This window comes from Pteronotus mesoamericanus, unplaced genomic scaffold (genome assembly GCF_021234165.1).
Source record: "Pteronotus mesoamericanus isolate MK-2021 breed Mesoamerican mustached bat unplaced genomic scaffold, CSHL_Meso_final scaffold_21, whole genome shotgun sequence".
NCBI lineage: Eukaryota > Metazoa > Chordata > Mammalia > Chiroptera > Mormoopidae > Pteronotus > Pteronotus mesoamericanus.
The window spans coordinates 28,166,981-28,192,912 of record NW_026555310.1 but is presented as its reverse complement, the minus strand read 5'-3'; the positions used below and the strand labels follow the sequence as shown (position 1 = coordinate 28,192,912).

Here is a 25,932-nt window from a genome sequence, read left to right as displayed (position 1 = left end):
AAACAGATTTTGGCTCACGCACGTGTTGATAACAAACATGTAAGGTTGGGCTCAGCCTGCTCTCCAAACCCCCTTACTCCCAACACTGTTCTACAGATGACCCAGCCAGCTCTTCTTCTAGCCCCAGGCTGGTGCTTTGTTGGAATCCCTCGTTCTGTAGCTCTGCAGAGAAGTCAGCTCCTTCAGAGACAAAGCAGATGGGCTGGTTGTAGTACTGGTGGTAGCCGGGCAAAGGACCCCGGGGTGGCTGCACCTGACAGCTGTTGGAGGAAGCACTGGTGGTGAACTGGCAGGCCACTCAGGTTTCCTTTGAAGCTCTTAACTATGTTTGCACTTGAACTCCAGCACCAGCTTGGTGTATGCGTTGAAGGTGGTGACAGCTGATGCCGTGCAGCAGGTAAAGGAAACCGAGGCTGTGCTAGGGACAAACATACAGAAAAATTAGGGGGATAAAACAGCTATGGGACATTTATACAACAGAATGCTACTCGGCCTTAAAAAAGAAGAAAATTTTACCCTTTGTGACAGTATATGGATGTACCCGGAGAACATTATGCTAAGAGAAGTAAGCCAGTTGGAGAAAGACAAATACCATATGATTTCACTCTATGTGGAATCTGCTGAACAAACTGAACTAACAAGCAAAGCAGAGACAGACTCAGAGTTAGAGAGCAGGTTGACAGCTACTGGGGGAGTGAATAGGGGGTGTAGGGATTGAGCAAAAGGGAAAAAGGACTCATGGACATGGACAACAGTGTGTGGTGATTGCTGGGGTTGGGGTATACGGGGACTAAATGGTAATGGGGAAAAATACAATAAAGAATAAATCAAAAAATAAATTATACACAATTATTGCTGTATAAAAAAAAGAAAATGCTGTGATTCCTTCCTCCTAGTAAACTGGGCTGATGTCTCATGGATTTAGGGACCTGATTGTGCTGTCTTCCACTACGTTGCAGGGAAAGAATTGTAGGCAAGAGGACTTAATTCCGTCTGTCTTAGTAGGGTACATTCTGGATGTCTGGTAGAAAAAGAGAAGTGTGTAGCATTAAAGTCAGACTAGAAGATAAACAGATTCATATTCACTGAATTGATTACTTGTTAATGCTGTGCAATTTTGTACTTGGTGTGCCTCTTTTTTTAATATATATAAACATACACACACATAACTTTTATGACTACTGTTTCCCAAGCTGTGGATACCTTTGTATCATCTCCCAAGTTTCCACAGACCTGTAGCTTGGCTGTAGACAGTGGACATGACCCAATGTACTATCTTCCTCTCCCATTTCCCCCTACCCCACCTCCCACCAAACCCTGTCAAAGATTTTTCTTCACTCAGTCACCGAAGTAATCATCCCTTCTCCAACAAGAGAATGTTTTGAGCTTAGCAGTTTTAAGGATTCACGAAGTTGAGTCTCTGAGGGTCATTCAGGCAGCAGTTTCTACAAATCTTAAGGCACTACAGAATTTGTGGAATTTGTCAATTATGAAAACTGTGTGGTTCTCGGTTTAAGGGAGTTTATAATGGATGGAAGAGAAGCTGGAAATTAAGAGAAGATTAAGAGACTAAGAAGAAAAGACATTAGGGAACTTGATCAAACACAGTCCTAAACACTTGGAAAGTCAAAAATCCCTAAATCTCCCCATGATTCAGGGAAGCCCCGGAACAGGAAGTTGTGTGAGGTTAGTGAGGGATTTCCTGAGCCCGAATGATGGTTAAAGCCAGGCCACATGCTGGTGCATATTCTTGCCTGCTGCCTCTGACAGACTAAGCAGACTCAGTCCGGGGAGGCTTCTGATGGGAATTTTGTAGTCTGAGTTCTGTAGCTGTAACACCAACGATGGCTTGAAGATGGGCAAAAGGTGAGGAACGATGGTCTGGGAAATAAACTCAACTGAGATGGCGGCTGGAGGAGTAGACCAAAGACCTCGGAGTCAAATAGCATGTATTATACCATGAGAAAAGGAGGAGGGGGACCTTGTCACAGACATGTAGAGCCTTCCATATTGCCTACTTTAGCACAGAGACCTGAGCCCCATCCTGGGGCTGTGTCTTTTCCACACCTTAAAGTACTTAGCACTTAAGTTATACTATACTATACTATACTTACTATAAGTTCAAGTTGGGTCTACACATTGAATAGTGTGTTCTTCAAGGGAAAAAGTGAGAAACTTCAACAAAGGGGCGGTTTACCTTGACTATATTTGTTTTGTCTTAGTTGTTACTTCTTTTTAAGTAGAAATCTAAAATCACTGACTCTTTAGTTTTTTAAGGGTTAGAGAATGACCGTGGGGAAGTTTTATTTCTAACACAGTTTGGTGGAATAAGAATGGAGGTCAGAAGAAGTTACTCTTCGTTACAGGAGAAGAGTAAGCCATTCACAGGGAATGGAATTCAACCCAAATTTCAAGACTAATTCTCCATTTCTCTGTCCTTCAATACCTGGAATCATAAAATATAAAAAATACAGGGCATTATTCCCAGAAGCCATACAAAATCAGTCTCATTTCTCAAGGGCAACACACTTAATCAGGTAAAGAAGCAATTACTGCAGTTAGCACCAGTAGAAACGAACTGGACAAGAGCCTCGCAAAACAATCTAGAGGGACCCCCTCTGTGCTTCCTCAGGAGGCAGGGGAAGAATGGGTGTGGCCTGAGGGTCCAGCCCTCTGACTGACAGGCATCTGGGATGAGGGGTGAAGAGAAGGCAGAAGAAAACAAAGTGACTACTTGAGGGGAGCAAGTGTAATGAAGGTTGGCTGAGGGAGAGGTCAAAGTTTCAGGAGACAGTAAATACCTACTGGAAGGCCCAGCAGTAATTCCAAGCATGTGGCCTCCAGTCTTTCTGGATCCAAGTTGGCAGTTGCCTGGAAGACTTGTGACTACACTATGTGGGCTACCATCCCCAGAGGGCCTACCTACAGAGGGAACAGGAAAGCAGTGCCCTCAGAGAAAGGCTGACGTTGCCCTCTACAGGGAACGTGGTTTCAGAGCAACCTCCTCATTTTGTGTCCTGTGCGCCTGTGTGGAGAAGTTCCGTCACCCGGATGCCACCACACTTCCAGGAAGACTAATCTGTAATAGGAACTTCCTGAATGCAAATTTTTGCAATCAGATGCCCCAGACTGTAGGCCTAGAGCTGAGGAGAAAGTGTGAGTCAATCCCACACTCGGGGCCGCTGTTCCCTTGTACTTCTTCCCACTCATAACCCTAATGTGAGCTGTATTCTTGATCCTATGTATGCTTCTCTTTAGCCAACAGTCATGAAAAACTGAGTGTGTATGTCACAGTTGAAAAGTAAGCCAAACTAACTTACATATTGAGAAAATTTGCAAATAAAAAGAAACTTCATAAAGTGCATAATGATCTAATACAACATTCCACATAATATCTCAATTTAAAATGAAAGACGCCTGTAATGTATCTCATTCCTCCATCCTTTATGCTGCCTTTGGGCTCCTCCTTCCTCCCCTCAGGACAGGGACTTCAGCCTGCCAGCTAACTCTGCTTCAAAGACAGCAGGGGACGCCCACCTCTCCAGCTTTGGGGGCACTTACCAGACACGATAGAGGAACTAGCTGCGAAGGCACTCAGCTTGAGCCCACAGCCAGGGTTCCCAGTGAACAGCAAGTCCGTTAGTAGGAGGAAGAACCTGATGAGTTCAAGTCCGAGGTAGATGAACTGGGCTCCCAGAGATAACCAAAGGATCTCTGTCAGAAACCAGAGGAAGAAGCTCGGTCACGCTGTGAGTTAAGCAACTGAACGGTGGGTGAACAGTTAGCTGAGAAATTCGGTGATGCCTACTAGAAGAGAAAAGCCTCGCAGCCTCAGAGAAGGGGAGGGTGAGAGCTGAAGTCCCCTGGGAATGTCCCTTCATTTGAGGTTCTTTGCTACCACCCCACAGCTCTCACTCTGCTCAGTATCCAATGTATAATCAATAAATTTGATTGATTGTAAAGACTGTTGAGAAATTTGAGAAGTCATCTGAATCTTGTAGGAATATGGCTTTGCTATTTATCATTTTTATTTTATTCTTACTTAATTTTGGACAGTTTTTTTTCCTCCCTCTCTCCCTCCTTTCCTCTCTCCCTCTCTCTGCCTCCCTCCTTTTCTTCCTTCTATTTTATAAAAAAAAAAAAAAAAAATTGGAGAAAAAAGGAAAAACCTAAGCTTTTCAACTGGTTACTTGGCAACAAGAGTAGGCTAGAGCTGTGGTGGTTTGGTTTTCTATTTATGAACTTAGTTGTCGCTGCTGTTCCTTTTTTTGCATTTCTGCGTGTTAATGGAAGTCAGCCCTGGAAGAAATTTGTGTCACCCTGAGGGGGCTCAGAAGAAGAGAAGAGCTGGAGATCACAGTACAATTTAGATCCAGAGAAGCCCCAAAACTCAATGGCAACTAAATTTGTTATGAAACCCACATACTTGCCACAAGCCCCAAGGGAGGGTGGGGGAGGAAGGGCTTCTCCATTAACCGCTTCCCTCCAAATCGGACAGTGGGGTGGCGTGGGCCTTGCAACGTGGCAAATTCCAGTAGTCCTTTCTCACCTCTCTTGGTTGGTGGTGTGAGTTCAATGAAGCTTCGGCACTTCTCCCCTGAAACAGACAAGGGTCAGCTTCTTAGAGGCGCTTCCTTGGAGAGTTGGGAGGAAACCTTTCCCCAGTCCCACACCCAGCACCACCCTGCTCCATTTGTTCTGACACAGCGCCTGCCCGAGGGATGGTAGGCAGGCGGTGAACGTCTCTTTGAAAGCAGTTAAAAATGCATGGATGGATGAATGTTAAAGACAAGAGCCACCCAAGGTTAATTTCTCTCCCCGCAATTCCTGAGAATGAAGACAACAACGTTTTCTAGTGTTAACCCATACCATTTGCTGCTGATGTACGACTGGTCTGAATGGCTCTAAATTATTAAGGGACTGGGGTTGGAGCTGTGTTAAGTAGCACAATAATAACTTCAATATAAATGTAAATACACACACATTTATATTCCTCCCTCATCTTCTTTTCCCCTTAGCCCAAACCAGGGGAAGTGGCAGATCACAATTTGTTCACGATTTTGGGCTTTAGAAAAACTTCACTACCAGGTGGCCTTTGAGTGCTTTGCGCAGGAAGTGGGAGGGGTCACCTCAGTACAATTGCTCCTCTCGTGGGGGAGGACCGGGAGCTCAGAGGTAGTCACCCTCTCTGAGCTTCAGTTCCCCTACTTTAACAATTTCAACTGCCATACTTAGGGTGAGAAAACCCTTCGTGAGATGAAGAGGAGTGGGAAGGAGATCTAACGGTGATCTACTCCGATCCACCTCACTAATGAGAAAATCAAGGCCTGTAGAAATGAAGTTCTCTGTATCAGGTCGTGACTGGGCAGAGCCGGGCTTTCCCTGTGATAGTCATCTCTGCTTGTTTTGTTTCTAAGCAGCAATTCTAGTTTGCTGGATTGGAAAACCTTACAATGTTGAATGCCTAGGTGGAGCTCTTTAAAGGTGATGCTGTTTTAAACCAGAAAGTCTACTAGACAGGCAGGAAGTGAAAAGCCAGGTGGACTTTCGATCTTATTAAAAGGGGGTCCTAAGGAGGAGGGGCACAGTACAGAGGTGGCAGATGCTGAGCTTGGGGTGAGGCCTGCGGGCTCTGGGGGAGTGCTATAGACTTCCTCCTGGTTTTTGTCTGTGTAAGATCCCAGTGAAGGGTAAAATCAGGCAGCTGAGGGTGAGGAGGCTACCTGGTTCTTCCACAGCTTCCTCAAAGGATAGCCACATGCCACTGCAGAAGGCATGGAAGGAGAAGCGGTCATTCCCAGTCTCCCAGCTGTATTGCACCACCTTCTGGGATGATGTGTTGTTGCCGTCCCCATCCAAGGGCACCGGCACGTCAAGGCGCTTGGTTGCCAGACCTTTTCTGCACAGGGGCTTGGGCACCTTCTGTGTGCCCACAAACCAGTTGCTGAGCAGGGATGCTGCGGAGAGGCTGAATGATAGCAGGTTGAGGAGGGCAGATAGGAATGTCCATTGGCCAGAGAAGCCCTTCGGGAGCTCCATCTGTAACAGAGAAACAAGGAGAGAGCCTGATTTCACAGCCTCCGTGGAGAACTGGACACCCCTCCCTGTGGCTTCCTAAGCTCAGGCCACTTTCCTTCAACCTGAGGGGCACAGCCAGCCCCTGGGGGTTTCCTCCAAGGAGCTGTGTGGAAGCTTGGCTGCAGGAGTGGCCCAGGATAGGCACCAGAGTGGTGATGTTTATTTAGGCTGAGCCTTATTATATTGAAATGCTTACTGAGGATGATCTGTAATAGTCTCAGTCAGCATGTGATTAAGCTACTGAGGCTAGTTTATCTATGAGGTTGAGAAAAAGGATTGGGGGCACTCTAAATGCTCTTGCTCATAATCGTTTTTGGTTTCGTCTACGTGAAGAGGTATGTGTTATGGTCATGCTGTGAGCTTTCTGTGTCCTCTTCCCTGCATTATAGCATCCTCTGAGAGGAGTGAAGGGGGATGTGTCCTATCACCCAATGTTGAACTGGATCATGGGCTTGGGGTGCAGGTAGAGGCTTTGAGGTCTTGAGGATAAAAGAAAACAGTAGACTGACTGGGATGTGGGGCTCTTGAAACCCCTGGAGAGCAGAGGGGGCTAAGGGTTCTGAGAAGGGTAGTTATCTGGATCCAGCTTTTACCCACTGCCACTCAGATGCATGAATCAAGTGGGAGGTGGCTGCGTGGTGCCCATGGAGGCTGGACACCAAGTGTCGTGGCCATGGAGCCACACAAAGGGTAACCTTGGCCAATGGAGGGGAACCTGGAGGGTACTGCCACAGCTTGATGCAGCAGCAGTGCCCGACTCACAGTGGGGACATCGTGTGTGGAAGCAGAAGGATCTGTGGCCAGTGTGGCTCTGTCTAGAGCCCCTGTCTCGTTACTGTTAAGTCTAAGAGAAGAGAAGGGCTAGTAGAAAATGACCAATATTAGTTGTTTCAACTTTGGGGAATGGTGGCCTGGAGCCAGATTGAATTTGATGTGGAAAAAGAAATCTGACAGGTCTTGCACTTCATGTTATGGAGTGGTTTGTACTGTTGTGTTAATACATACTGAGTGGAAAAGAAGCCCACGTTTAGTTGCTGACAGATGCCTCTTAAAATAAACCATTTTGAGCTTTCCAGAGGATCTCTCATAGCAGAGTTAATCAGACTCAAATCTGCTTAGCTTAAGAGACATAAATAAAGCCATAGCTAAATGGGATAGGCCCATTAATCTGCCTCTCTCATCATCTCCAGCATAACTTTTTCTACATTTAACAGAGAACTTTATCTTATAAATGTAAGTTTGTTCTTTTGACTTTACAAGGACTAAAACAGTGAATGCCACAAAGTGCAGATTATTTTATGGCGATAAGAAATAGACAAGATTCATGTGTATATAAAAACCAACGTACAAAACATATGATAAAACGGTTTCTGGAAAGCAATCTGCTTATTTGGCCTTCCTTTTTTAAGAACTCAAAACAAATTAAATCCACCAAGAATGGTCAGACTGTGCAAGACTCTGGGTGACGTTAGTAAGGACTGAAAAACCACAGCATCTGGAAGGAAGAAAGATCTTGCATTGCCAGATATGGGAGTCATATGTTGGCCAATCCAAAAAATAAAAGAATAAGAAAAGCAAATGTTTTCATCTTGTTTTTAGTTACGAAAATCCTATTGGTTTTAGTTATTATTCTTTTACTATGAGTTATCCCTTCTAATTATGTTCACATCCATTGCCTGACTAAAATAAATTTCAAGGTAAAACATCTTCATTAATCATTTAGTCTAAAGACTGAACTAAGGATTTAGGCAATTCTGCATTTTCAACTTTATTTTCAATCTTATATGGCTTGGAAGTTTACTATCATCATAACACATCAGATTTCAACTTTACCCTCAATTTATTTCAAGTTATACATATTTGTAAGTTCTGCAGGTTTTTCTAAGAATAATGAACCCCACCCCTTGTACCAAGTTGACAACAAATTTAAGGAATAAGCGATTTGAAAAACAAAGGATGAAAAGAGCTTGAAATGAAGCCCAAAGAGGCTGCTTCCAGGGGTGCCCACCAAGCATAGACACAAGGAGCCTCATTCAAGAATTATCTTGATAATTGAATGGTAATCCATTTAAGATCCTTTTCAAGAATTATTTTCAACACTATAGTACCTTGTCCCTCGTCACATATTTTATTTCCCCTCCAAAACATGCTTTTTTTCTTCTAGAATCCATATACCTCTTGAATTGGCAGAACAAATCTAATTTTGCAGTGGTTTCCTTAAGGTGACATTGAACAAGTAGCAGCCATAAGAAAAGTTATATTTTTGTATATGCTGACAAGCCCCATGCCAAAGTAATTCTACTCTAGAAAAAGGACAAAGAGTAGCTTCCCTGACATTTGGGTTCACAGAATTAGGAAGTGCACAGGTGCCAAAATGTCACAAATTCTTCCATCAGCATAGGTTAACAGAAAACCTCTTAATTAACATAGGCAACAAATTGATGAGACAGGTACGCCTCTTAAAAGAATCAGGGGAAGCTGGTTACCTTGGTCAGCCTCGCAGTTTGTCCGGAAGGGCTGCAGGATGCTGTTTGGGCTCCAGATCTCTTTGGTTTAATGTTGAAAGATTGAAGACCAGCCTTCTCCCTGCCGCACCCCCCCACCTCTAGCATCCCTCCCCTTCTCTCTCTCTCTCTCTCTCTTTTTTTTTTTTATGGAATGCTTCACGATTAAACGCTGCCTTACAGAGAACTTAGGCATTTAATAATTGATAACACAATCATGGCCCAGCTGTTGTGGGAGATTACACAGGAGAGCTTGCCAATGGGGATCTGGGATTAATCACAGGAAAGCAAGGACCTGCATTCACCGAGGGGAGTTTGTTTAAAAAGTAAATGATGATTTAGTTTCCATCTCACTGCTCTTCCCTAGGTAACTGATGTGAATGGACTGAGCTTGATTTTAAGGCAGACACACAAATATTACAGGGTCACCATTAATACAAAGGTTCCCATTCCCTTGTGTAGGGTTTTCTGTCCCTGTAACAAGATCTATTATCTGCAATGTCAGCGCTCCCTAGAACCCATGGATATGAAGTAGCTTTCTCATGTCTTCGGTGGTCCCCTCCCTCCAGTTAGCATCATTAATTAGAATTGTTAACACAGTCCCTTTGCATGGAACGTTGAGACAGGCGGACTGTTGGGTGGGGATGAGGGTGAGGCGGCAGATGGAGGAGGACAGGAGGGAAATAAACCCCAGGGTCAGCCACGTTATGGCTGCCTACCATTTCTCCCCCAATCTTCAGGCAAAAGAATGACAATTTTTATTTTTTTTAAAAAAGTGTTTCTAAACCTTAAAAAATAATCTGACAAATGAATAAGGGGGTTGATTGCTTATATCCTTGCTGCCGGTCACCTAGAAGTACAAGTTGTTCGTTCTGTCCTCAAAAAATTGTGCTAATTAGCTAGTATGGCAACGGCGGGAGACAGTCTGCAACTGCGCGCGTTGCCCTCCACACCCGCAGACGCTCACCCTCCGTGCCTTTGCAGGGCCTCTTCTACCGGGAATGTCGTTATTCTCTTTTCACCTGGTGACCTGCCTCTCATCAGGATTAGTGTAAAAGTCACCCATTCCTCAAAAATGTTTCTTTTCTGCCCAAGCGCAGGTCCCTCCTCTCTGTCCTTGTCACCCCTCTCATAGCACTTCCTAGATTCCACTATAAACACTTGTCTTGATCGTAAAGTCCTCAAAGGCCTCTCCTTCATTTGAGAGCAAGTAGTTCTGCATTCCAAGCATCAGAACAATTTTTGAAATGTTGGAGAAGATGCAGATTCTTGGGCCCCACCCCAAGATTTCATAGTAGTACTGGGGTGAGGCCCAGGAATCCGTAATTTCAGGACACTCCTCGTGTACACCCAGGGATGGCCTTCTTCTTCTGACTCTACATAAAAGGAACTTGGAAGTCACCACTCTGACCTAACAACCAGTAAAAAGCTGAACAGACTGAAAAATATATAGGCAGAGAATTAATGTACCATAAAAATAACACCTGCTTGACTCATTGTGGGCTTACATTTAATGAAACCCTCTGTTCCCTACCCTGCCCTTCCCCCACCTCTTCCGGATTTGCCACCACCCAAGTCATGGTTTTCCCCATTCTATATTTGTGCAGTTAGTTCAGGGAATCAAAGGCAGGCTCTCCTCAGTGTGCTTTGAATTAACCCACATTTTAGCCAAATGAGCCTCTTTGGATCAACCTTCTGTCACCTAATATTTTCTCGATTCTTCTTACACTGATGTTAACGGCATATTTGATACACACATGCCTGTGACAGGCATGATTCCCCTGTTACCCAATGGCCCTTTATTGATTGTGGCAGAGCTACCTCTCCTTTGGATAAGGGAGCGGGACTTCTGTGGTTACCGTTCTTGCTGCAAGTGGCCGCTGGCTTCCTGGCTACACCACTCATCCCAACACTGGGTGGCACCATCGCCTCAGACTTTCTCCTCTTTGGTGGCGTGTTCCCCCACCAGGCAGCAAGTGTGGGTGGAGGGGGCAGCTTCTCCCTGCGGATTGTTCTCTTTTTCTCCCTTTGGACTTCTCCCCACACCCTAACCTATAGAACATAGTGTCAGCCTTCTGGAATTCAGGGCTCAGAACACACTCAGGATTGTTTCCTCATAGCACTTTTTTGTGGCCCATTTCAGTTTCCAGTGACTCAATTGATTCTTAAGTGCTTCCCATGGGGAATGCAACACCACTATATCAGAAAATACAGTTAGCCAATATTTCCTGATGAATTCTGTGCACATTTTTATTTACTTAATCGCATCCCTCATTCCCTGTCCACCTCAGAACAGTGAACGATTCTTTCCCCCTCTCTCTGCTAACACCCTTCAGATGCTTGCAGACACCTCTCACATCCTGCTTGAGTCACCGTTTGGCATAGTCTCATGTCTTTGGTTTTTTATTGCCTCTGCTCATAAACCGCACCCCCTCTGCTTTAATAAACTGAAATTTGCCTTTTCCAGGGAAAAGGGGATGGAAACGGCAGAGTCTTTCACGAGGAGGCCTAGAGGTGGATTTAGGATAAAACAAAAGAAACTTCAGCTTTGTTGTCCCCTTCTTACACAGGCCTGTTCCAAGACCCTGTTACCTAATTTGCACTCGTCATTTTGTATTATTTTTCTTAAAGAGGGCCTCCAAAATTATATTATTTTAGGCCTCCCCAAAGCCTGAATCTACCCTTAGGAAGCTGTGCATTTTGTGTGCATGCTTGGCTGGCTGGCAGGCTACTAATGGTGACCAATCTTGAGAACCATCCCCCACCTCCCCACGCCCACCCCAAGGATCCTGGGCCACAACATCTAATTTCCTCTTTTGACAAAACATGAGTTTCTTTGCCTGGCCACAGGAATCAGAGCCCAGCATCCTACTCACTTCCTTTCATTGTAATTTAGGCGAGCTAATATATTTTTCTTCTCTTTCCTCTCTTAGAACAGAAGAAATAATTGCTAGTCAATGCAACATAAATATAATTAGGCTCAGCTCAGAAGCTCATGACTCAGCACAGACACGAAGATTCCACATCTCAAAACAGTATTTAACTTCTGCATGTTGGACTGTTACCATCTCAGGATGATCCCCACAGGGATAGACATGAAACTCAACATTGATGACATCACAAAGCCAAGGGTTGGGACCAACCTACATCTGCTAAGGTTCTCAGTCACTGTTCCCTGCACTGTACAAAACCCTATTTCATGGGTATCCATAAAGAAAAACAATGGTCTTGGGACACCCACACATACTTTGTAAACAGGAATTCAATTTATTGTTTTTTTAAGTACACTGTAGATAAGAGGTGATTAAAACAATGGGTAAGAATGCTGAGCCAGAAAAAATTGTATAGCACACCATTTCCCTAATGTCAAAAGCCTGGGGCTAAGGGAATCCAGCAGGGATTTTTCCACATATCCATACTGGCATCTCCTCCCAAGAAAGGTTCACTTGTCCTCCTGGGCAGCAGGTCTCTGACCTTCCCCCAGAAGTCAGATTTCTGACCCAGGCCCCATTAACTAACTCCTCCTTGCTACTCAGTGGAGACAAGGCTGGAGTGCAGTGTGAACATGCGCGCTCTCACTGGCTCTGCTCTACATGCCCCTGTTCTCTGCTTCTGCGGGCTCTACTGTGTGCTTCTCTCATGGAACTCATCACACGGTTTACTTGTCTCTTATGCTCACTTGACTTCAAGTAGCTCAAAAAAGTAGCTGCTATGTCTCATTCATCGGTCCTCAGAGCCTAGCCCAGCCTCACATCCATGAATGAATGAAGTTCGTAATGGAAACGAGTCTCATGAATACAGTTAGGGAGCATATTAGGTGTAGATAAAATGTGAATAAAGAAAAGTGTCCCAACAGCCTCATATTGCTAAAGAAGACACATCACAAATCCTCCTGATTCACATACATAACAGCAGCGAGAAGCTAAAAGAAGCGTCCACAGGTCCCACAGACACAGCCTCCGCCTTTCTACACTGAGGCACCCACAGTGTCATGAAACATATCCTCTGCCAATACATTTCCTCCCACCTGTGGAAACATTCCTGCTTTTTGATGACCAAAGCCCAGAAAACAGCAATGACCTCATGAACAAGTATTATCTTTAGTTCACAGAGACCAGGGTACAAACACATTGCTCAAAAGCCAGTGATGGATTGGAAATGTTTTGTTCTTTCCCAAGCTCAGTGATTCCCTATGGATTAGAGCCTTTATGGGTGATGTATCTTGAACTATCTGAGATTTTGCAGCTCTAATTATTATTTTTTACTTCGGTGCCTTATATTCGACTCATTCGAAGAACAGAAGGTCTTCCTACTGGACATTTTGACCTTGGAAGGGAAGAGTAATGCCACCAAAATGCCCATGCTGTGTGTCCAAAATATTAACATCACTGTTGGATACTTAACTCTGGGATTTTCCAGCTCTTCAGGTTAATCTCAACTGCTTGCAGAATAAAAACGACTCTGTTTTCCTAACGTGGGTCCCAAGTTCTGGGAACATTTCTAATGTCCAGTGGGAAGGAGCAAAGAAAAGCATTTAGAGGCCTCTCCTCTCCGTGGCCTTTCCCTTTCCGCTTTTAATGTAATTGTTTGAGAACTTCAGTTCTAGCAGTCATTTCCAGGAGAGGAAGCCGCCTTTCTTCAATGCCTCAAGCAGCCGGAGTGAATCAGAGGGTCAGCCGCTTGTGTACATCCTGTGGGACAATCGCTCACGCGCGGGTGACAGAGCCCTCGGGGACTGCTGGGGCTGCGGGCTCTTGGGCACCGCGGGGCAGGGCAAGACTGGGGGGCCTAACGCAAGTGGCCTCCTGAGGGGTGTTTAAAGAATGGCCGTAGTCAGACAAGGCTGGGCCGCCCCATTTTCATTCCTTGTGCGCCGCCCTCATCCCTTCTTTTTTTGCCCTCCCTTCCTTCCCTCGGCGGCTGGGGTGCCAGAGCCCAGCCAAGTCCCCGCCGCCTCCCCTCGGCCCCCCCTCCTTGGATGAGTAACAATCAGCACGCGGTTTACTACGGCGCCCGGATCGCCTAGCAACGGGCGCGCGTTACCCGGGCGACGCGCCGGGAGAGTGTTTTGAACTGTTTGGCTGGGCCTCGCCCTAGCCGCCCGGAGCCAGGACATCTCCAGCGTGGTGGGGCAGGAAGCTGGGGTCTTTTCTTCCTCTCGGCCCTCCAGCGTCTAATGAGGGCCGTGTCCCGAGGCCCCTCCCAGAAAAAGAACCTGCGAGAGCCCGTTGGAGGGAGGGCGATACGTGGGGCCGAAGGGCGCTATCGGGCGTGGCTGAGGGCGCCGAGGTGGTGTCCCGACCGCCGGGGCCTGCCTGACTGCGGGGGCGGACGGCATCTCCGCTGGCCTGCGAGGCTTGGCAGAGAGCGCTGAGACTGGGTCATCGATAAATTCCTCACTCCCAGGCCTGTAGGCCCATGGTTAGGAGGTGCCTGCCGGGTTCCCGGGGGAATCCAATGTCAGGCATTTCGCTGCTCCTACCGTTCCCCTAAAGACACAGGTCCCTGGCTCTTGTTCTAAAACAGGGCTGCCTGCTTCGCTTCGTGGATCTAACAGGTGAAACTTTGGGATCACGAATCCCTAAGCGAATCTGAGTTCTAGTCCCTCTCTTCTCATTAAGGGACTGTGTGTTCAGAGGTAAATAAAGAAGGGGAACGAGTTGGGGGAGGAAACCACACGGTGTACCAGACACCTTGCAAGACTGTTCCCAAGCATCTCATTTAATCCTCACAACCTGTCCAAAGGAGACCTGGCCACTCCCGTTGTAGACAGGAGGACTCACATTCAGAGCATTTGACTTGCTCAAGGCCGCAATGCTAGTAAAATGGTGGAGTCAATATGCAAAATTGCCTGACTCACCGCAGGCTGCTGCTCAGTAAAGGCACAATCACACCTTATCAAACTGGTGGCTTTGCAGGCCAGATTATGGAAACTCACACAGAATGAGGCAATGGATTAAGTGTACTTTATACTTCACATAAAGACTGATAAACAGACTCTCCCATATTCCCTCTGTGCTTCTCCTCATAAACTAATAGTAAGTAAAATAAAATTTACTCTGGCTGGCTTTTGCAATAATTCATATCCACTTTTGAGGGTTGTTCTATTCATGATCTATTCACTTTGGGCTGCTTCTGAGCTAGGGGAGCTGCCTGAACCCATATTCTGGTGGTTCTTCAGAAGCACAAGCTCTGCCTGCAGTCCCAAAAATGTCCCTTTCTTAGGTCCTATATTATCCTTTCTTCTGAGAGCCCCAACTTCCAACCAATAAACAGCATACCACATTGTGTGCCCTGTGTATGCCTGTGTATTTTCCTGGCTAACTGTAAGCTTCATTTTTTTCTCTTGAGAAAGGCAAGATATACGGTAATGAAAATTTTTGCTTTCCTAGGAATCCTTTGAGCTGAAGGTTGTCAGTTCCCAATGTTTTCAAATGGGAGGCAAGTCACTTCCAGATGTGGGTTTTACCCTAAAGAGGCCAAGACATCTTTGGTGGCTGTGGGGGTCTTCCAGGGTCTGATTTTCTGAGACCGAAAGAGCCTAAGGTCATGCTCTCCTTCCTAGTGCCAGCAGATTCCAGGCCAGAGCTGGCTTCCAGCAGGGCTGCCTCACCATTCTCTGGCAGAGAACTTAATATATATCTACTCTGTCAGTTCACTAGAGCGATACTCATCTCTTTCGCTGTCACCGCCATTGGGCCTTGTACCAGGGGCCAGATTTTGGTAATATGAATCATACAGATGCGGGGGGGGCGAGAAAAGCTAGGGGCTCTAAGAAGCCCTGGGAGCAGAGAGGAAAAGCCAGATGAAGAGGCAAAGGAAGACGAAATGGAGGTTTTAATGGAAGAAGATGAAAAAGGTGAGCTAGTCACGAGACTCCAAAAATAAAGGTACCTTACCTTCTGGGTGAGACAAACATTTTGAGTCAGCTGAGAGGGGTTGCTCATTCACTTTTGAAGTTCTGAGTCAAAGGTGTTTCAGTTTCTCTTCTGCCCTGTTTTAACTGGTTGTGTGGAATGAGTATCTAGCGTGAAGATGAATCAGGCCCCTCTTGCCTGCAGAGGGGTGAGGTGGTGTGAGCTGGGCTGGAGAGGATGGAAAGGATGTCCTGCAGCTACGACACCAGTCAGGGTGGGGCTGGCTGACACACAAGGTTTTCTCTGTGACATCACAGTGATAGGCAGGGATTTCCCTGCTGCCCCCCTTTCCTCCCCCTCCCCTGAGCCCCAGAAGGACAGGGACCACTCTAGCCTACCAGAGGCTTGGATGTCTTCTGAGTCATCTGGCTTCTATGACTACATATAAGAATCACCCTCGGTGGGATGGGGGGTGGGGGTGGTCTTTGTAAACCAGCAGATTCTGAAGGTCTGGGATGGCGCCTACAGGGCGCTGACCAGATCATCCTGACTTGTAAGGCCCTCGACCAGCGCTGTCGAATAATGAAGTTGGGTTCGACAGAAAAATATTTGACACCGCTTCCGCTTTTAAAATTTAAATTAAGTACAATAAAATGAGATTCAGTTTCTCAGTGACCCTAGCCATATTATAAGGGCTCAAGAGCCACAAGTGGCTAGTAGCGACTGTATTGGATGGCACAGCTCTGGATCATTCCCTGGAAAGATAATGATGTACAGAAATTACCATTCTAAAGGACTAGTGTCTGGAAACCTAGTAGATGTTCACTACTTTTAATAAGTACATAGTGAGCATCTGGGAGCTATTAACACTGAGACATAACTATGGGGTGTGAAGAGAAGGGTGGTGGCTTCCTCTTTATGGCCCCTAAGAATCTGTCCTGTGAGACATGTCACGCTCTGTCTACATCTGAGCTTTCACCTGGGAGCCTCTCACTGGGTTTCCTTTCTCTTTGTTGTCACCCCACCTAAATCCCACACAACTTTGGGGCACATGATTCGAATCTCAATCCAGACAAAAGTCTTCCCTTGTAATTCTAGCCCTCATTTCTCTCCCTTTCCTCTGAGCTTGCGCAGCATGTGTGGTCTGGTTGTGCAATGCACAGCTTTTTTTTACCTAAGGTTGTGAACTGCTTGCATTCCTTTGGGTGTGTTAGTCTGCTTTTTGCATGAAATTCTAAGCTGCTTGAGGACAGAGCCTACTTTTTCACTTCTATAGTGCTTATTGCAGTGTTGAGGGCATCATAGCTGCTCAATAAATATTATTTAATGAGCTAAGATGTATTTATAATTTGAGCAAAAGGAGTCTTGTTTTTGGCATGTCTCAACTTGATCAAGGTGTCAGTTCTCCAGAAGTTAATTTATAGATTCACTGTAATCCTAATACAATAATCAATGAGCATTTTAAAAGGGCAAGACAAGTTGTTGTGAAAGTTCCTGTGGAAAAACAAGTGCACAAGACTAGCTAGGAAAGCGCTAGAAAGAAAGAGCCCTGAATGGGGACTAGGCCTAACATGTGTGAAGGTACACTGCAAAATTCAGGACAGGCAATTCATAAATAAAAGGGACCTATAAATGGCCCTAACTATATGAAATACGTTTAACTTCATTTATAGTAAGATTAATGCAAATTAAAACTACAATGAGATGTCATTTCTTATTTGTCAGATTGGCAAAGGTAAAAAGCTTGACAATGTAGTCTGTTGATGAGGCTGGGTGGAAACGGGCGCTTTCGTTCATTGCGGATGGGCATCCAGAATGGTATCACCACCACGGAGGAGAAGCTGGCAACATTTAACAAAACCATGTGTGCATTTATCTCTTGCCCATAGAAATCCTACTTCTGGGAATTTATCCTGAAGATGCACCTCCAAAATATGAAAGTATATAGGTACAAAGTTTGCTTTGTAGCATTATTTGTAGTTGTAAAATATTAGAAACTACCTAAATCTCCAAGCATAGGCAATTGGTTAAGTAAAATATGGTATGTGCACACAATGGAGTACTGTGTAGCTATATAAAACAATCCCCAAAACAAAATGAGAGAGATTTCTCTAAACTGATATAGTATGATTTCTAGGAAATAGTAACTAAAAAAAACACAACAACTCTGAAAGTGTGAAAAGAATATACAGTATGCCATCTTTTGTGTAAGAAAGCAGAGGAAATAAAACATACGTATATCTGCCTATTGTTACCAAAAGAGATACAGGAAAGATAAACTAAAAAATGATTGAGTTGATTTCTTACTGGAAGGAGGGAATGAAAGTGACTCAGGAGCGGATGATTCTTCCCTGAGCACAATATATATTTTTTGTATCATTATGACTTTTGGAAGCATGTTAATGTTCTACAGTTTCAAAAATAAAATTAAAGCAAGAGGGGAAGGGAAAGAAAAACCTAAAACTGGAAACAAATGAACCTAACTGTATTTCAAATAAATACTATAACCACATTGAAGAGGAAAAAGCTAAAGAAAGTAGAAATCCAAGTAGCTTTATCCACACAGTGTTTGACTGTTTACCTTCTGTCCTGGGTGAGGTTGAGTGGGGAGAATTGAAACCAGCTCCTGAATTCTTTTTTGCATATATCACTTATTTATCTTGTGGTGGATGTGTTAGGCAATTTTGAAATTATTTTAGATGTACTGTGGCATTGATGTATTCCTGATGTTGGGAGCTAGAATTCTCTCATGGAAAGAGAACATCAATACCCAGATTGGGGAGGGCAAGAAGGAGCCTCACAGAGTGGGGTGTGGACTGGAATTAAAAACATGGGTGTGATTTTATATATGTCTATACAGACATATGTATAATACATGTAGACATACATATGCATACATAAATATATATAAATCCACATATATTTGTGTGTAGCAAGTAATATGTATATATGTATTAAATTTACATATATATGTAAATTCAGGTATATTTTTTCTAATTTTGTCTACTGAAAGGCATGTCCTCTCTGAGCCTTATTGCTTTTAACTTATAACATAGACAAATTGAATAAGTGGTGATTCTGTGAGTGAAGGACAAAAGTCTCCAAAACACAACCACTTTGTGCAAGCCTTTTCTCCGTCTAATCCATAAAGGTAGGTGGTTCTCAACCTCGCCTCTTTTCCCGATCCCTTCAGACATCACAGGCACAACATGATCCCGAGTGACTATATGAATAATTCTACCCCTTGTCTTTTTCCTTTTTATATCATTGTTTGGCTGAGAAAGGTCCAATTCAGGTTTTTTTTTTAACTATCCAATTGCATGTATGATTAATCATACTCTTTTTAATTAAATCCAATATACTTAAACTCCTCATCACTAGTAAGTAGTAAGAATAACATAATAATATTATGTTATTAGTAATTAAATAATGTAATATAATATTGGGTAGCTAATATTTATTGACTACTTACAATGCACTGTGCTAATGGCTTTTTTGTCCGTTGTCTCATTTAATCCCCATAATACAGTCACGTAAGCTTATTAATGTTATTTTACCCATGAGGAACCTGAGGACATGACTATACAGACCGTGACGTGGCTTTCTGACAATTTACAGCAGAACTGCAATTCTCAGAGTTCTGGGCAAGCCGGAGTACCAGGGCCTGGACATACACTTTGCCTGGCTTACTAGGGTGAGTAACAAATACGGCAGAAGTTCAGAGAAGGAGAATCTCCAAGGAGGCAACCTGAGAGTGGACAGGGCTTGCGGAGACAGATTCCAGTGGAGTTTGGTGTCTGCGGGGTCATCAGCGATTCCAATGTAACTGCTGGCTGTCAGTGGGTAAGTGTTCACGGGAGCATTCTCAAGGTTCCAACCATCTCTGGCATGATGTGGCTTTGACAGAGTCCAGGACAGGAGTTTTCTTAAATGTAGGTCATTTCCAGCTTGGCTGTGAAGTTTTCAAACCATCTGCATTCTCTATTGGATAAAGGGTAGATTTTTAATATTGGGATGCAATGCTACGCATGTAGCAAAGAACAATTTAAAAATGCATGGATTACACTCCTGCTTATACTTCATTCTCAAGGCTAATTCCAGTATGCTGGCTTTCCCTCTTGATGGGAGTAGTTTCTGGTACCCTAGAAACATGATGGGACGGATGGTGAATAGAATGGAGTTGCAGGGTTAGTGTCCAGACTCTTAAGTAAGTCACTGAAACTTTGGGTAAATCTGTTTCCTCATCTTTAAAATGGGGTTAATAAAACCTTTCTTACATCATGAGGATGCCATAAAGTTAAAACGAGGGAATACAGACTTTTAAAGAGCTTTGAATTTAGGCAGACCTTGGTTCAAATCTTTTTCCACTTACAAGCTATATGACTTTAAGCAAGTTTATTCAAAATCTTTCTAGTCCTTGAGGCTATTTCATAACTGCTAACTTGTACTTGATCCTATTTCACCCAGTTTCCACCCCCTCTCCCATCTAGTAACCATCGGTTTGTTCTCTGTATCTGTGAATTTGTTTCTGTTTTGTGTGTTTGTTTTATTCTTTAGATCTCACATATACATGAAATCATAAAGTACAGCATGGGAAATATAGTCAATAACATTGTAGTAACTTCGTATGGTGTCGGGGGTACTAGACTTATCTGGGGGATCATTTTGTAAGTTATATAAATGTCCAGCTTCCATGCTGTATGCCTAAAAGTAATACAATATTGAACGTCAACTGTAACTGAAAAAAAAATCTCTCTATTCCTCATCTTCCATATCTGAGGAGTGAAGATAATAACAGATACTTCATAAGGTCTTAGAGGAAATGAAATGAGATAACAAATATAAAGCATTTAATAGTGTAGGCATTATTATTAATAGTCATAATCAACATAAAAAAGAATTAAAAGGTTAAAAGGAATTATGCAGTATATTAATTGTAGTCGTAATAAATGCAAGGCTTGCAAAATCTAAGCATGCCTTTGAAAATATGCAAATGTTTTTATTTACTAAGGACAGTGAGCAAGGCAAATATTCTCATGCAAGCAATTATTTTAGACATAAAAGTATGATGAAACCCTAATGATTTTTTTCCCCACTTGAGACATTATCCATCTATAATTAAATTTCATGTACTCCAGTAAATCCCAGTGTTTTGTGAAGTATTTTATCTCATGTGTAACTAGATATGCATCTTTTCCTTCTTCCTCTTTAGACTGTAAATTCCTTGAGAATAAAGCCAGCATTTCCTCTGTGGCCATAAAGCCCTGCAGGGCTTGGTGAGGATTGTGTGGGTGTTCAATACATTAAGTACTAATTGGTGGGGGAGTGCGGCAGGAAATGTTATTAACTTTTCCACCCAGCGTGATTCTGGGGAGTTGTGCAGAGTGGAGAGCGAGCAGGGGAGAGGCTCATGATTTACCAGGGACCTGGAGCTTCTTACACAGGAAAGCACACACATTCCCCTGCGGCTGACACCGCTGTGCTGTGAATGAAAGATTCTGTAGCAAAGCAAAGACGATTGGTTATGCCTCCTTTCTTTTCTGAGGTACTGCCTTTCATTAATTTAGACATCAGAGCCTGCGCTCTGACACTCTTGAACTGTGGGAGCTGGACTATATCATTAGGTCACTTTGAGCCTCAGTTTTCTTATTTTTAAAACAGAGTTGATAACATCAGTGTTATTTACATTGTGGGGTTGTCATAGGCATCTGATAAGGTGGCATACATAAAAGGCATGCACACTGTAAATCCTGGTACACAGACATTAATCTGCATAGGTACTATATTATGATGTCACCCCCCCACCCCGCCCAAGGGCCTGGGTCTTTATTGGTGGCTTTCTGCCCAGAGATGACAATCAGCTACATCAAAGCATCACACACACGCCTCATTGGCTTCCAGGAGGCATTGCTGAACAGGGCACTTTAGGGGATGCGCCTCCGCAGTGGCCCCCTTTCTCCGGCTCACAGACTGTGCTGTCAATTGCTCCAACAGACCCAAACCTGCCTCTCCAGAAGCAAAAGGGGGTGTGCTCGAATATCTTCTCCCAGCTCCAACACTCATGTTTGCACTGATTAGTCACTGCTTGGTCCAGAGCCCCCGGTGGCCACTGGCAGGCGTTTAGGTGGCAACTGGCTGTGTTTGGGGAGTGGCTGGGGACCCCAGAATAGAAATGCCCTGCGGGAAGGTGACCAGTTCCCAAATGTTTTGGCTTCCTGGTGTTGTAAGGGCCTTTTACCCTGACACATCCCCTTTCCACATTTTGCCAATTCTCTCCTTCCACATTCTTTGCTTTAACTCATGGAGCTGGGTGACTCACTTGCACACCTGGTCCTTGGAGCTTGAAGCCTGACCTGGCTATTGATAAAATCAGTTACTTATGCCACATAGATCTCCTATCTGTGCCTCCTCAGGTTCCCCGGGAGAAGGGACACTGTCACCATTACCACCCATTTTTTGGGAGGAGATTTCCAGAAGAGAGGGTGCCATCTGAGGTTGCTTTTGCCCCTACATTGGTGATCATAAGACATGGAATAAAACAAAGGTAATTGATCTCCTGGAAAGTGTAGAGCTTACCTGTTTGCATGGCTCATCTGCTTGATTTTTTTGTTCCCAAACATTTGAAGACTCATGGGCAAATTCTCTCCCTGTTACTCTCCATCGCATTACTTAACCCAGAAGAAGATGTCCCAGGTCAATTACATGCTCCTTTAGACTTTAATCACAGAATCGCTGAAGTTCAGAGTTGGAAGGGGCCTGGGAAACATCTTTCCTAAATGTTTCATGGGCACATGTGTGGATACTGGAGCTCAAAGAGGTGAGGAAATTTAAAGTCCCAGAGCCAAGCAGAGGATGCAGTGACTCCCAGCCAAGTGCTCCCTGTTCTCTCATGGTGATCGGGGTTGAAATTTTTCTTTAAAATAATTACCACAAACCGGAAGGGAACGTGAGAGAGCATCTGCTCTAGTCCTTTGACTGGGGCAGCATTGACCTGGCCCTCAAACTGTTCAAGGATCTATTCACTTCCTCTTTCTTTCTTTTACTGAGGTCTCTTATAAGTCTCCCTATAAACTGTAATTAGAAAGTGACTATTTTATAGTCAAGGTTCAACTACAACAGGAGGGCTCACGTAACCCACACAAGGGACATTCTTGGAGCACCCAGCACAGGTGACCAGGGAAACTGCCGCCGAGCCTCACAAGACACATACTACATAATGCCACCACACCAAGATTGGGAGGCATAGCGAACCTGCCTAGTACATAGAAACAAATACAGGGTGGCAGCCAGAATGAAGAGACAAAAGACACATGCTGCAAATGAAAGAAGAGAAGAAATCTCTTGAAAAAGAACCAAACGAAATGGAGGCAAACCATCCTAGGTACAGAGTTCAAGACAATGGTTATAAGGATGCTCAAGAAACTTAGGGGGGGGGGAATGGATGAACTCAGTGAGAACTTAAACAAAGAGATAATAACTATAAAAAAGGACACAGGAACCATGAAAAAGAACCAGTCAGAAATGAAGATACAATATCTGAAATGAAGGAGGAATCAACAGCAGGCTAGATGATGCAGAGGATCGAATCAGCAATTTGGAGGACAAGGTGCCTGAAAACACCCAATCAGAGCAGCAGAAAGAAAAAAGAATTAGAAAAAAAAGACTATTTTAGCCCGTAGGCTTGTGATACATTTTCTTCAAAACAAAACAAAACAAAAAGCACAAAACCAAACAAAGCAGTGCCGTGAGATGAAAAGACAGCTGCATCTCTGGGCGCTGGTTTCCCCTGGCGCACGGGCCCCCAGGCCTGGGCCTGCTTGTCCCTTCTGCACTTCTCTCCTGTTTGTTTTGAACTTAGATGCTTTCACTAAGTTCCCTAGGCCCCACAGAACACCCTGTTCAGAGAGCTTACCCTTCTCCACCCTGCCTGCCACATGCCACGGAATTCCAAGTCAAACAGCGCTTTCCTGCCTTTTCCATTCGGCACAACATTCCTGGGCTTGTTTCCTCTGCTGGCGTGGGGCTCACAGATAGAGGAAAAGGGAGCAAGCCTGGGGAGAAACCGGCTCAATACCACCATGGAAATGATGGAAAAGTAGATCAAAACTATAATTCCTGTAGTGATAAGTCAATTAATAGGACTGTTTTCTTAAAAATCTTGTATATGCACATTTAAAAATGACATGCTTGGAAATGTTCTGAAACCTACACAAGTTATCCAGGAGGTCAGGGGCTGCATTTCCTCTTTCTGGGGACCAGTAATTTAGATCCAAACCTGGACTCTTGAGAGTGAAAGGATGTGTTACTAACAAGGATGCCAGTGGTCTTTGAGTTTGAACTTAAATACCTTTACTAAGACCATGCAGTTCATTTGTCTTTGGGCTGCTCTGAGCATTGGCTGAAATGGGCTTCCTTGCCTTTGTGTGAACTCTCCCCGTTGGGGTCATCAGGCAGAGCCTGAGTGTTCGTCCCAGGAGGACTGATCGATCAGGTATCTAAGGCTAGTTCTCCTGTCTTCTGAGTCTTGTCTTCTCCAGACGAAATAGCTCTGGTTTCTTTAGCATTTCCTTATTTGGTGCAGTCCCCTGGTCTTTCATCACCCTGGCTGCCCTTCTGCATAAGCTCCACTTTGAATCTGAGCTTGCGTACCCAGAGCTAAATTCAGTCCTTCCTCGGCCTCTGGCTATTGGCTGTCTCAACCTGCCCGGACATAGTAGCTTCTTAGACAGACCTGAGGAGCAGATACTCAACAGGTATCCCCTTATTTTCTTGAACTTCCTTCCACATACCTTTTTGTGTACTGTGGATTGATTGGCGTTCATCAATGACGGGACCAGAAGTACAGGGGGCGGAACAAGGGCAGAAAGTTGGGGCTCTAGTCCCACTTGAGTTGGCCAAGTCGTTTATGAAATGAACAGGATTAAATAGTTTTGTCTCTCTGTCGAGAATTTAGTTCCCAGAATCAAACTACTTGGATTCAAATCCTGTCTTGGAATACTTAATAAGATGTTTTATTTTTTTAACATTTTCATTTACAGCTGACATTCAATATTAGATTAGGCTCAGGTGTAAGATGTTTACCTTTGAGCAAGTTAATCTTTCCATGCCTCAGATTCCTCATCTGGAAAATGTAAAATCATACTGTTGTTGTCAGGATTAAATGAAAGGTTCTGAGACAGCATTTGGTGACACGGCCTCACCCATGCTATTAGACTTAGGAGTGTTACTGCTCTCTCTGCCTTCCTTTTTTCTCCAAGCTCTTGGTCACTCCGGGGGAGGCTTTCTGAAGCAGCAAAAACTGCTTGTCACCTGAGTGCTCCAGGCTGAAAACTCACCTTCTGCCCCCTTAATTGCAGGTGTCTCCGTGGGAGGATAATCACACCTAAAGCCTGTCATTAATCCCTCGCAGGCTCCCAGGGCCTTTCATCCTGAAGGGTTCCAAGGCCCTTGAATAAAAGAAGCAAAAACACTCATTAAAACATTAACATTTGTATGGCAGGTACGACAAGTTCTTTGGATATAGCACCTCATAAAATTGCAGGGTATTGGAAGTCTGGCTTTTAAGAGGTTAGTTTATTTCCAGTAATCTTTAAATTTCAGTGACTTTAATCCAGAGCTTAACCCAGAGTCTCCTTTCTATCCTTTCTTTCCTTCCTCTCTGGCAAACCAGAGGGGAGGGTTCTGAGCACCCCTCCAGCGCAGTCATGGGGCAGGAGGGCTCTGGGGGGAAGGGGGAGATTCCTGCAAAATAACCTCACAAGCAGTAAAGACAACTGGGCCTTTCATCTTAAGACCTCAAAGCTATTTATACTTAACATATCTGATATCTGCTGTCAGGCATAATTGTGCTTAATTTATAGAGAGAGTATTTTGACTTGCCCAAGGTTAGAATTTCACCTTAGGTGTAAACACCAACAATAATAATATATTGGTTTGGAGATCAGTCCCATTGTTTTTGATTTTTAATTAACTCTGTAATGTTCATCAATCAAAGATGTGCCTGAGGTCTGATCTGGTCCCGGTTCTGGGCAGCATGGTTGGCCTGGCTCTCTGTGCCAGAGTGACTGCCTAGAAGGTGGTTTGGAGGGTGTCGTGTGCACAAACAACCGCGAATGGCAAGGGCTGGCATTCAATCACATTGCGAATCCCTCATGCTCTAGTGAAAGAAAGAGATGACAAAATTCCCTTCCCTGATGGCCCATGTGAATACTTTTATAGAGTGTCCATTTGCCTGGACATAACCTGGACCTATAAGATCAGGACCTATTAATCTGGGTGGATCTCTTCACATCACAGGCTTTTAAAGATGTGTTTGCATCTCCGGTGGCAACAGATGCCTGGATTTTCCTCTCGGCCTCTGCTCCACACATGGCTGGCTGGAATGAAGATAGTCTTTAATCAACTGACTGTACTGTCTCACTGGCACTGCCTTTTGGGTTTGGTGGTACATTTTTATCCCTGATTTCTGTTTTGTTCTGTTTTGTTTTGTTTTT

At 44.3% G+C, this 25,932-nt stretch overlaps 1 protein-coding gene across 1 annotated transcript; it reads right to left on the bottom strand.

Annotated features, from left to right (window-relative positions):
* Nucleotides 1–73: 73 nt before the first annotated feature.
* Nucleotides 74–15,529, bottom strand: GSG1 (germ cell associated 1). The gene is given in 9 exon segments (XM_054590804.1): nucleotides 74–248; nucleotides 250–320; nucleotides 322–418; nucleotides 2,806–2,846; nucleotides 2,848–2,918; nucleotides 3,562–3,714; nucleotides 4,550–4,597; nucleotides 5,724–6,039; nucleotides 15,482–15,529. Coding segments are annotated over 9 exon segments (1,020 nt in total).
* Nucleotides 15,530–25,932: the final 10,403 nt, after the last annotated feature.